A 13453-nucleotide genomic window follows, 5' to 3' on the forward strand; every position below is an offset into this window, starting at 1 on the left:
CTACAAAATCTTTGGCTAAATCAGAAAATAAAATAACAGTCATGACTAGGACTATAAAGCTACTTATAGTGTATGATTTAATATGACAGTTAGGTCAGTAAAACAGAAAATTCATCAACATCTCCATTTTTGGAGCTGAAAATTCTTTGACTAGCACATGGATACTTTTGTCCTGAAGTCCTTTATGGTGAGCTTACCCTTTTGCCTTAATGAAAAGCCAAAGGTTCTTGGGTGGGCCTGCAATCATTGCCTGAGACTGGCTAGCTGGGCCACAGTCTGATAAAAAGCTTATAAATGTTCCTCTTGTCTTGATGTACCTGAACTCATACCTTTTCCATTTGGTGCAGAAGGACAGCAATTTTAACCACTGTGCTACCTTTTAAGTCTACTAAGCCACAACATTATAAGACTGTACAATGATTGCATAATTTCAGGCATCTTTTTTAATCAGCCCATATGAATGTTGAAAAACACACATGATGACTACAGTTAGCAATGGTATTTTAAAAAAAATTGTGCTTACTTCAGGAAAAAATTGAACTAGTATATGGGGAATAGAAATTGTGGCAATATTTACCTGTATAAAAGAAAAGTATGTGGGTATTTAATGAAGTCAGAAACTAGCATGAAAAATTTATTGTGTTTTTTTATCCATTTAAAGTCTCACTTGTTTAGGTTCAGAATAACTTCATATTACTCAGCTATTCTCTTATTCTTATTTTTCAGGGACCATGATGATGAAACTTCAGTTTTTGATGCAGCTAGGAAACTGAATGAAGTTTCTGGTCTCAAAGGATTAGGCAGGTTAGTTGACTAATATTTATTGTAGAAGTATGAACACACACACACACATACGCACACTTCCACAGACATAATACACACTGATGTGTACTGGAGCTCATATCCCCCCTTTGTTTGTGTAATAAGTAAATAAATTACTAGACAAACAAGTTCATAGTAAATCACCGAAGTAGGTAAAGCGGCATCCTTTTTTATTACATCTCATGTTGTGAATGCCTTCACAATGAGTTGCTGTGATATTGCACCACCTCAAATAAGCAATACTTCGCCTGTAGAGAAGACTAATGTTACTTATTTTCATCAGATACCACTACCCAGATGGCACCATTTAGAAGCTTGTTGGCTTCTCATTGGTGGGAAGGTAGGTATCCTGGTGATACAATGAGTGACATAACTTTATAACTGGGTTGTCACTCATTGTATCACTGGGATACCTACCTACCCACTGATGAGAAGCCACCAAGCTTTGAAACGATGCTGTCTGGGTGGCAGTATCTGCCGAAAATAAGTAACATTAGTCTTCTCTATTGGCAAAGCGTTGCTTATTTGAAGTAGTGCAATATCATGTCCAATTCCTTGCGAAGGCATTCATAATATGAGATGTAACAAAACGATGCCATTTTACCTACTTCGATGATTTACTACAAACTAATATGATGCTTTGTACCAGAGGTGTATCCAGGGGTGGGCAGAGCGGGCATATGCTCCCTTAACCAAAATTTGAAATTAAAGAAACAGAACGCAAGAGGCTTTCTAAAAAAAAATCAAACGCCTGGTTGCCATGCCCCCCTTACGATGTTACCTGGACCTGGTTGCCATACCCCCCTTATGATGTGATACCTAGATACGCCACTGCTTTGCACTAACTTGGTCATCTAGTAAAGTTCTCTGTAGTCTGAGGCTTTTAGCCCTAAACTCCTTTTTAGTAAATAAATAATTTATTTTGTAATGTACATTTTAGTTGAGACCGACACCTGTTTTTATTGGTAATATATAACTTCCCTCCTAAAAGAAATGACGTAATTTGAATTTTCTTTGAATAACAAGATTGTTGTTGCTAAAGATGTATTTGTTCTTATTATCCAGCATAGTGTCAGAATAAATAATAAAATTATAAACTCAACAACTATTTTCAACTATTTCTTATCTGTTATCCCAATAAAAGCTAAACAGTGTACATAATATACAGATGGCCCTCATTTTGTGCTGGTCTGGTTTGTGCCGATGCACAATAGTGGTCACTAACCACAAAGCCATTTTTATTTTTATATATTTATTTTTGCAATTTTTTTTATAAATTGAAAGGTTTAAAATTGTCAGACAAAAATTATTGGCATCATACTGTACTGTGTATCATTCACTGTTCATGTGACATTAACAATCTGAGCCAATCAGTGATTAGCACGTCCATATCATAACACATTTACCACTCGCATCCACCCGCTCGTGGACGTGGGTGGTAAAGGTCTATGCTGTAAAAGGTCCATGCTTGTTTGAAACATTGTTTCAGACAAGCATGGACTTGTCTTGACAAAATTTTGCAAACTACTGTTGCCAAATTTTGGCTTACAAAAGCCAAAATTCTCCGAATTCAAATCTAAAGTTGATGAAATTCGATCAAATGATATACATAAATAGATATAGAAATTATTATATTGATTTTTTATTTGTTTTTTAGTATTTTAGGATTTTTAACATTTTTTTAATTTTTTTTTATAATTTATTAAAATTTCTGATTGGATTTTTGATAAATATTCACTCTAATTATTATTATTATTTTATTATTATTATTATTTTAGCAGTAGTAGTGGAAAATGATTCAAGGAAGAAAGCTTATACAGAATCAGCCAAAAAAAATGTCCAATTCTTCCTTAAACTTATTCAGCTACCCACTCCACAGTACCAGATCAATCAGTTACTCTCTGGCTGAATTGCCCCGTTTTCCTGACAATTGACTCTATTGTCAGGGAAACGGGGAACATGCTTTGTAAAAAGGATAGGTGGAACAGGACCAGGGTATGTCTGCCAGGGGCAAAGATTGATGACGTTGTAGAGCAGATATCATCTTTTAAGGGCACAAAAGGTGATATGGTTGTACACGTTGGCACTAATGATATTAAGAGTAGGAGCCCGGCAGAATTACTTAACAAGTACAGGTCACTGTTGGAAAAAAGCCGCGAATTAGGGTTGAATTTGAAAGTGTCTGCAATTCTGATCAGACATGATAGGAGGGAGGCGCCTCCGTAGCCAGGTGGGAAGGAGCAGCAGTGCGTAGCACACGCTTCTTGATTAGACCGGGGTTCGAGCCCGTCACCACCAAATACAGAGGATGCGGAAAAGTCAGGGAATGACCACCGCATATCCCGGAGCAATATGGCCTTAGTTGCTAATGCTCCTAAAAACCAAATAACAAACAAACAAACAACAAACGATAGGAGGAAGTATATTAGCATTAGCATTAGTATTAATAGAGGCATTTGATGCAAGAAAGCAAGCTTATGCAGCATCAGCCAAAAAAAAAAAAAAAAAAAAAAAACCACTTCCACTTCACCCCTCTGTAAGTTCAAAATACCTGTCCAGCTGAGCCTTAAACTTATTTAGGCTATCAACTTCCATGACAAGGGATGGAAGTCTGTTCCACCAACCAACCACCCGCTGGCTAAAGGCAAATTTCCGCACATCTATCCTACATCTGTCTTTCCTCAATTTGAACTTATGCCCTCTCAGGTGATTATTCTGAGCGAGAGGAAGAATCCCATCAGCATTGAGCAGTGTATGATGAGAGCCTTGTCGATCAATTCGGCCCTGGAAAGATTGTGCAAGGCTCAAGGGGTAGAATATTTTTCAGCCTGGTCTGTACTTGTTAACAAGGGAGACTGCTTCTACAGGGATGGGATACACTTAAATAGAAAGGGTTCAAGAAAATTTGCTGATGCTATCAAGGCAGTGTTAGGTGGGTCGGAAAACTGCTAGCTTGGGGCATACAAGGACTAATAGATTAACAGTAGCCACTGGCAGAGGTAAAAGTGATTCTTGCACTGCTTCTATCGGAATGAGCAGAAGCATGGAAAACAAGATGCAGGATATTTCAGAGACTGCAGGGAGTCATTGTGGTACAAGTAAACACACGGGTTGTGTTAGGGTAGCTAAGAATAGGAACAGGTGCATGTATACTTGCGTGTACACCAATGCTAGGAGTTTGGTAAATAAATTTGATGAATTTGAGGTATTGCTCAAAGCATCAAAGGCGGATATTGTTGGGATATCAGAGACGTAGTGTCACACAGATATAAGGAATGCAGAACTGGAATTTGGGGAGTACAACGTCTACAGAAAGGATAGACAGGATAGGAAGGGAGGAGGGGTTATGCTATTAGTTAAGAAACACATAATATCCAAAGAAGTGAAGCCAGTCGACGGCGCCTCTGTAGCCAGGTGGGAAGGTGCAGCAGTGCGTAGCACATGCTTATTGATTAGACTGGGGTTTGAGCCCGTCATCACCAAATACGGAGGATGCGGGAAAAGTCAGGGAATGACCACCGCATATCCCGGAGCAATATGGCCTTAGTTGCTAATGCTCCTAAAAACCAAATAACAAACAAACAAACAACAAACGATAGGAGGAAGTATATTAGCATTAGCATTAGCATTAGCATTAATAGAGGCATTTGATGCAAGAAAGCAAGCTTATGCAGCATCAGCCAAAAAAAAAAAAAAAAAAAAAAAAACCACTTCCACTTCACCCCTCTGTAAGTTCAAAATACCTGTCCAGCTGAGCCTTAAACTTATTTAGACTATCAACTTCCATGACAAGGGATGGAAGTCTGTTCCACCAACCAACCACCCGCTGGCTAAAGGCAAATTTCCGCACATCTATCCTACATCTGTCTTTCCTCAATTTGAACTTATGCCCTCTCAGGTGATTATTCTGAGCGAGAGAAAGAATCCCATCAGCATTGAGCAGTGTATGATGAGAGCCTTGTCGATCAATTCAGCCCTGGAAAGATTGTGCAAGGCTCAAGGGGTAGAATATTTTTCAGCCTGGTCTGTACTTGTTAACAAGGGAGACTGCTTCTACAGGGATGGGATACACTTAAATAGAAAGGGTTCAAGAAAATTTGCTGATGCTATCAAGGCAGTGTTAGGTGGGTCGGAAAACTGCTAGCTTGGGGCATACAAGGACTAATAGATTAACAGTAGCCACTGGCAGAGGTAAAAGTGATTCTTGCACTGCTTCTATCGGAATGAGCAGAAGCATGGAAAACAAGATGCAGGATATTTCAGAGACTGCAGGGAGTCATTGTGGTACAAGTAAACACACGGGTTGTGTTAGGGTAGCTAAGAATAGGAACAGGTGCATGTATACTTGCGTGTACACCAATGCTAGGAGTTTGGTAAATAAATTTGATGAATTTGAGGTATTGCTCAAAGCATCAAAGGCGGATATTGTTGGGATATCAGAGACGTAGTGTCACACAGATATAAGGAATGCAGAACTGGAATTTGGGGAGTACGTCTACAGAAAGGATAGACAGGATAGGAAGGGAGGAGGGGTTATGCTATTAGTTAAGAAACACATAATATCCAAAGAAGTGAAGCCAGTCGACGGCGCCTCTGTAGCCAGGTGGGAAGGTGCAGCAGTGCGTAGCACATGCTTATTGATTAGACTGGGGTTTGAGCCCGTCATCACCAAATACGGAGGATGCGGGAAAAGTCAGGGAATGACCACTGCATATTCCCAGAGCAATATGGCCTTAGTTGCTAATGCTCTTAAAAATCAAGTAAACAAACAAAGCCAGTTGACATCGCTGGACAGTGCAGTGTCGAGTCAGTTTGGTGTGACACAAGCACTGGGAGATAAAAATTGAGAGTATAAGTGTGCTATAGGCCTAATGACTCTGATGAGTATAATAAGAAAATGTACAGGGAAATAGAGTGGGCCAGTAAATCAGAGAGTCTTATAATGGGGGATTTTAATTTCCCAGATATTGATTGGAATTTGTGGTTGGTCACTCACACACTAGCAAGGCTTTTGTAGATTTATTGGATGATTGTTTTCTAAATCAGCATGTTCGGGAGGCAATTAGAGGGAGTAATATACTTCATTTGATTATCAGTAGTGATCCTTCATGCATTAAGAATCTGCAGATAAAGGAACCACTAGGTGGCAGTGATCACAGTGTGCGGAAGTGGGATTTACTCAAAGAGGTAACTACCATCGGGTGTAAAGGGAAGGGTTATTGCTTTCGTAAAGGCAACTACGATAGTCTGAGACAGTATTTAAATTCTATACAGTGGGACCAACTGATGATGTTACCAACAGCAAATTCAAAATGGGAAGCATTCAAAGAACTTATCTTGGAAGCTGTTAGCATTAGCATTAGTAGAGGCATATGATGCAAGAAAGCAAGCTTATGCAGCATCAGCCAAAAAAAAAAAAAAAAAAAAAAGAAATACCAACTAAGAAATATTGTTCAAGGTTTAGGCCTAAATGTATATCAGATGGACTAATGAGACACATGGCAGAGAAGAAAAATGCATGGGATACATATAAATTAACACATGACACAGAAGCCTATGATAGATATAAGATGGTCTGTAACCAAGTCACAAAGGAGGTTAGGCAGGCAAAGGCAGAATATGAGAAATCTTTGGCAAAGGATGCAAAGAAAAACAGCAAAGAGTTCTTTACTTATGTAAACTCTAGAAGGAATGGGATGAATCAGATTGGTCCATTTGATATCGATGGTTCAACTGTTGATGATCCTGCTCAGGTAGCTAACAAACTAAATGAATATTTTGCATGGACATTCACACATGAGGAGTTAGTCAGCGAGGGGAATGCCAGAGGTGTATTCAACTCTGGCAGTAAGCTAGAGAATCTTGTAATAACTGAGAGTAAAGTGGAGGAGAAATTGTTGAAGATAAACACAAGGAAGGCACCTTGGGGTGGATGGGATCTATCCAGTTATATTAAAGGGGGCAGCAAAGAAAGTAAGCAAACCCTTAGCCATAATTATGAGAGCTTCCTTGGACTCAGGGGGGGTACCCATAGACTGGAGATGTGCAAATATGACCCCAATTCATTAAGGAGGATCAAAGGCTGACACAAGTAATTATAGACCTGTGAGTTTAACTTCTGTTCCAGGAAAATTAATGGAGGCACTGGTTAAAGAAGCACTACAGGATCATCTAGACAAGACTTCAGTTATAGCTCGGACACAGCATGGTTTTGTTAAGGGGAAGTCTTGCCTGACCAATTTGATTTGATACTATGATGCAGTCACAAAAGAACTGGATGCAGGGAATAACTTTGATATTATATACTTGGATCTTAGAAAAGCTTTTGATACTGTTGCACATGGAAGACTGCTGCAGAAATTGTAGCAGTGTGCCATTGGAGGCAAATTGCTGCTATGGATATAGGGGTGGTTGAGGGGGGGAAGACAGAGAGTGGTAATCAATGGACACTGCTGATCGTGGACTAATGTTATTAGTGGAGTCCCTCAGGGTTCAGTGTTGGGTCCATTATTGTTTTCTGTATTTATAAATAATATTGATGACGGTATATCAAGCTTAATTTCCAAGTTTGCAGACAATACAATGGTTGGCTGGGTTGTTAAGGATACTACTGATGCTATGCTGCTGCAAGAGGATCTGGAAGGGTTGAGCAGATGGGTTGAGAGGTGGCAAATGAAGTTTAACATTGACAAATGTAAAGTACTACATATGGGAAACAGCAACCCCAGAGCAACGTATCAACTCTGTGGTACTATACTGACAGTGGTAGAGAATGAAAAGGACCTGGAGGTAATTGTGCAGGCAGATATGAAGTTCTCTGAGCAGTGCAGACGGGCTTCAAGAGTAGCTCATGGTGTCTTGTCAATGATATACAGAAATTTTTCTAGCAGGGATAAGGAGGTGATTATTCCCTTGTATAAGGCAATGGTCAGGCCACACCTTGAGTACTATATACAGGTCTGGAGGCCTCATTTCAAGAAGGATGTAGAGCTGCTGGAACGAGTACAGAGAAGGGCAACAAGATTAGTGAATGGAACAAAGGGTTGCTCTTACGAAGAAAGGCTTAAGTTTTGCAAATTACAGTGTCTGGAGACTAGGCACAGGCGAGGTGATCTGGTAGAGGTGTATAAAGCCTTGAATGGATTTAGCATGTTCAATGTTGATGGGATTCTTCCTGTTGCTCAGAATAATCACCTGGGAGGGCATAAATTCAAATCGAGGAAAGACAGATGTAGGATAGATGTGCAGAAATTTACCTTTAGCCAGCGGGTAGTTGGTTGGTGGAACAGACTTCCATCCCTTGTTGGAAGTTGATAGCCTAAATAAATTTAAGGCTTAGCTGGACAGGCATTTCGAACGAATGGAGGGGTGAAGTGGAAGTTTTTTTTTTTTTTTTTTGGCTGATGCTGTATAAGCTTGCTTTCTTACATCATATACCTCTACTAATGCTAATGCTAATGAAAGCAAATTTGTGTACATCTATCATGCAGCCATCAATAGCAAATGATTTTCTTGTTGTTGATCAAGAAAGACGTTGAGGATGTTTTATTGGCTGAGGAATTTGGTTGGAATGGGAGGTGTAAAGTATTCTCAAAGAGATATGTGGCACTGACCTAAATGGTGCCTCAGAGCTTCTACTAGCAAGCAGTCATTCAGTTCATCTACCCTTAATGTGATCCTTTACTAGAACAATGTATGTGTGTAAATTTCACTTCTGGATCTTTCAATGCTGTTAGTTATTACTGCCCTTCAAGCTTATGTGGATTAATAAGCATCATGCCATCTTCTATCTTCTTTAAGTGTCCACATGTGATAAGCAGTAGTTATAAGCAGTATTGTTGACACTTTTAATGAGTCATGTCTCAGTGCTACAATATCATAAGTGTAGTCAAGGGCGAAAACACACTATTATTACTTCACGAGACTTCACTTGTATACATGCCTAGCGTCAAATGTGGGGGAGCTATATTTAACAATTAGTGTATTGCTAATCACAACGGTGGAGAGCACCATTAGAGCACAAAAAATAGATCAACAGAATTCCAGTTACAAATTGAGAGGACGAACAAGTCGATCATTTCAATTCGAACAACTCATACATAACAATTTCTTACAAGTTCAATTTTTAGGGTTGAGAAGAAGTTTTTCGTTGTAATTAAGTTTCATTAAATTTTTTTTTTCTTTTCATATTTTTACAGAATAAATCCTTATTCAAAATTAAACTTGTAGTATTTCAACTTTCCTTAAACATACAACTAATTTTTCCCTAGCGCTGACTGAATTTTGAAATTGCGTATTTTGCCCTTGAATGTGGTGCCTCCGTAGGCAGGTGGGAAGGATCAGCAGTGTGTAGCACACGCTTCTTGATTAGACCAGGGTTCGAGCCTGTCACCACCAAATACGGAGGATGCGGAAAGGTCAGGAAATGACCACTGCATATCCCGGAGCAATATGGCCTTAGTTGCTAATGCTCCTAAAAAAAAAAAAAAAACCAGCCCTTGAATGTCATCCTTAATCGGATTATATAGGAAATTAAATTCTTCTTTATTCATCCATAAGTACATTTTGAAACGATTTACATCTCCTTCTAAGTCCTGCAGTAAATGATGGAAATCGCCTTTTTCTGTTCTATTCCAGTTTATATCTTCTATCCATTGCGTACTCTCTTTTGTTTTCTCGACTATAGGAAAAGCACATGCATTTTCAAAATCTTCTTCAAAATCTGAAGAGGAGGATGAACTGTGGCAATTCATTTTGCTTCAGCTTTCCTCAAAGAGAATGACACATATACAACGTTACAGGTTGCCAGACGTACCCCTTTTGGAATTATAATAAAATTTCCAAGATACACCTTTTTTAACATTTGAAATGGGGAATTTGAAAAAAGCAGGAATCATAAAACAACCTGTTGAGATGATTATTTAGGAAGAAAGAATTAACTGACGATAAAGTTGTTGTTGAAATGAACCCTTAAAGACTCAAAAAAACAACATTTTATTCTATTTACAAAAGGGGTTACAGAATATTTATATTATGCTTACTGTGTAACCTTTTACATTCTACTTGACTTCTTTTTTATTTCGTTGTAATGGTTTAAGGTTCAGGCAACAAACTTTTTTTAAATTTAAATTCCCAATATCAATATCGGTTTGCTGTATGAAGAATATGTTCTGTTGAAATCATTCTGTAGAAATATTGCGACAAAAGACCTCAAAAATACCACAGATGGTTGGATAAAAATTTTAAATGTGCACGAAGTACGTAATACAGAAAAAAATATTTTGTTTTTGCTTTGTCTCAAATGCAATGAGTGAGTGAGTATTTAGCCCAATGTTTAACGCATGGAAAAAGGATAGAAATAAGAATGTTGAAGGAGAAATGTTGCCGAAAACCAATCACAATGTCTTGCAAAGAATTTTACACAAATGCACAAAAAAATGAAAAACTGTTAAAGAAAATTCACTCAAAAAAAAGTATTGCAAGGTAAATATTTTCTTTTCGATAAAATAAATCAGGTGTATTGAATATGTATTATAAACAATTATTTAAAACATTTGATGTTAATATTTATAAAAAGTTTCCTTTAGTGTTTATAACTCTTGCAATAAAATTAAACAAATTAAAGCACAGGCTATGCTTCAGTTAGTTTTATTAAAATTTGACTAATTTTGCATTCCACAAACTTGTAAAATTCAACAAAATATAGGAATAAAATGGTTGTTATTTAAAACTGTTTGGTTTTCTTTTAAGATATAATGTGAGTACCCCTAAACGAGGAATGAATACCCCAAACATAAGCATGAGTACCTCGAGATCAAATTTTTAATGTGGCCACCGTACGTTACAGTGATGTTTCTTCTCCGACCGAGTTTGCAATTTACGGGGACCACAGAGTACTACTCTGTGACAGAGACATGACAAGATTCACGTGACATGATAATAGTGTGTTTCTGCCCTAAGTCTCACTTTCATTGGCCTTACTTTGATAATCTTGCTTCAAAAATTAATAATAGATCAAAAATTTAGGAGATATTTGATAAATGTAAGATTTAATGCATTAAGAGAAGAAAGTGAGTATTTATATAACTTGCATGAAAAGAAAAAAAATTGTTTAAATTACTAGTGATTATGTGAATTGCTAATCATAAGGTCTTCCAAAGCAGAGCATACACTACACATTTCTGTATGTGCATTGTATGTTCCTAAAATGGATAAAAAGACAGTATCACAGAAGTGATGATAATCATTCGAAAAATGCTATTGACGAAGTATAACTCTGAACTTTCTACAAATAAAATAATAAGTAATGCATAATTAATGAATAATTAATTCTCTTTCATTAGGTATTTTAAAGAAGTAGCACAGTCTGCTCGAACAAGCATTGGAGATAATGTAGATGATTTCCTTGGATGTATAAATATTACTTTAGAGGTAATAATGTTACTGTATTTAGTACAATTTTATGTTTGTTTGTGATCAGAGAGAGAGTTTTTCATATATCTTTAGAGGAATATCTGTATCCATGTTATATTTAAAATACTTGTTCATTTGAAAATATAGCCATAACAGTGCCACTTGCTATTTGCAATAGGATATTCCATCATCAGGAGTGGATAAGTGGTTTCCTTTACGTGGAAGATCATATCGTTCCAATATTCAGGGCCAGATTCATCTTAGGCTTCATTTGGGAACAAGAGAAGATCGTGGTTCAAAAGATCTTGATGATAACTGGAAAGAAGTAGTGGAACATCAACAGCTACTTTGGATATTTATACAACATGAGCTTTCAAAGCACAAGGTTAACTATATGGGGTACTTTTATTCTGGATTTGGTTGGTAGTAAGAATTATTTTCATATTTATAAAGAGCAGTTTTAGAAATATTTTTCTAAACAAAGGTAAAATACCACTATGATATTTTAATATTTAACTTTAATATTTTTATTAACGTATATAATTTTATTATTTTTTCAATCATGAAAATCTTAAGGGTGGACATAAAAATATTTAAAGCAGTTTCTTTAAATGTTAAAATATTTAAAGATACTGCTTTTGGCAAAGTTAGATTTCACAAAGAATGATATAAAAAATTTATAAACTGGTGCTTATAGCTATTGTATTAATGTGAACACTAGAAGCAAGTCAAAAAGAATTACAAGCCTACATATCACTAACACAAGCTAGGTAATATCAAGGAGATGCTCATCCTTCATGTTTTGGGAGATCATCATGGGAAAACAAAGGAAATCCAATCTTAGGTGCAGTGTGAGATAATATAAATATGTTTCAAAGTATGTTTCATTCATAACATGCAAGAAACATACTTTAGGATAATCTTTTGGTGGGGGGAAGTCATTACATTTATTTCCTTGGATCTCTCTGCAGATAATGCTTACATTGCTTTACATTTCAAGTGCATTAAATTTTTTTCTTGAATAAATAAGTTTTTAAAATTACTTTTATTAAATATTTTTATGTATCATTCAAAGTGAGTACATTATTAATTTTAACAAGAATCCATTGAATATAATCAAATGTTAAAAAAAAAAGTATATAAATAATCTGAAATATATATGTGGAATTGATGGATTTCCGTTAGTCTGATTTTGGTGAAATTTGTCATGGCTGAATGAATATTTCTGAGAGCTAGATATAAAATTTCATGACACTCCATCCATTGGGAGATGAATTGTTATGTGTGTACAGAGAGGGAGCAGACATTGGAGGACATGTCAAAGCTAGTAGCTGCTTATGGAAATGCACCAAAAAAGAACTGTGTGTATCTAAATACAGAAACAATTTTAATATCTTATTGGTAACAAATATTCTAATAAAGGAAATAAAACGGAACATAAAATATAATAGAATAGCTGGAACTTCCCTGTGAGAGACTATTCAGAAATTGTATAATGCCAAGGGGATGGGGTCAGATAAAATGTTTTGATGCAATTACGTTGGAAGGGCAGGTTGCATAAGTAATAAATAATGAGACTTGAATTGGAGTGTTTTATTGCATTATAATGGGAGGGACATAAAAATTTTGGTGGATGTAAAAATGTTATTACAAAGTATTACAGGGCAAGCAGGTGTTCAGAAAGTTTAAATTATATAATTTGTGAATGGCTCCTAAAATTTAAACCCTCCCAAACAAGAGAAAAATCATATTCCTACAGGATGAGTTCCTACTTTTCTAAACTTAAATTTATATTTTTGAGGAGAAGAAAAAAGAAAAAAAAAAAAAAACACCATAGTATGAAAGGTAAACATACATCTCATATTGTATTTAGAAAATGTCACTTAGTTCCTCTCTATTATTTTTTTATTTTCATATTTGTATATCTGTAATAGAAAGTATAAAAATCTATATATGTAATATAAAGTGTAAAATGGTTAAATTTTAATGTTTAGAGGTCACTTCAGTATTTTTTTAATCTACAAGAAATTAAATAAATCAACATTAATAGTGAAATTTGATCAGATATTGAAAAGTGGCAGCTATGCATTAATTCAGCAAAATAGGAAACATTACACCTGGGGAACAGTTACCCCAAATTAACTTATACCTTGGTGGAGTTGAACTAAAGTCAGTAGTGGAAGAAAGGAATTGGGAGTTTCGATACAGTCAGACATGA

General features: G+C 36.3%; 1 protein-coding gene across 1 annotated transcript in view; it reads left to right on the forward strand.

The window, feature by feature from the left end:
• Positions 1-13453, forward strand: part of LOC150086642 (BAI1-associated protein 3-like) — a 478827-nt gene that overhangs the window by 278186 nt on the left and 187188 nt on the right. Inside the window, exons 10-12 of the mRNA XM_090372214.1 lie at positions 727-804; positions 11166-11253; positions 11414-11620. Coding sequence (XP_090228340.1) covers positions 727-804; positions 11166-11253; positions 11414-11620 — 373 coding nt within the window. The remainder of the gene's footprint in view (positions 1-726; positions 805-11165; positions 11254-11413; positions 11621-13453) is intronic.

Source organism: Mastigoproctus giganteus, chromosome 4 (assembly GCF_048544385.1).
Source record: "Mastigoproctus giganteus isolate SK-2022 chromosome 4, ASM4854438v1, whole genome shotgun sequence".
Taxonomy (NCBI): Eukaryota; Metazoa; Arthropoda; class Arachnida; order Uropygi; family Thelyphonidae; genus Mastigoproctus; species Mastigoproctus giganteus.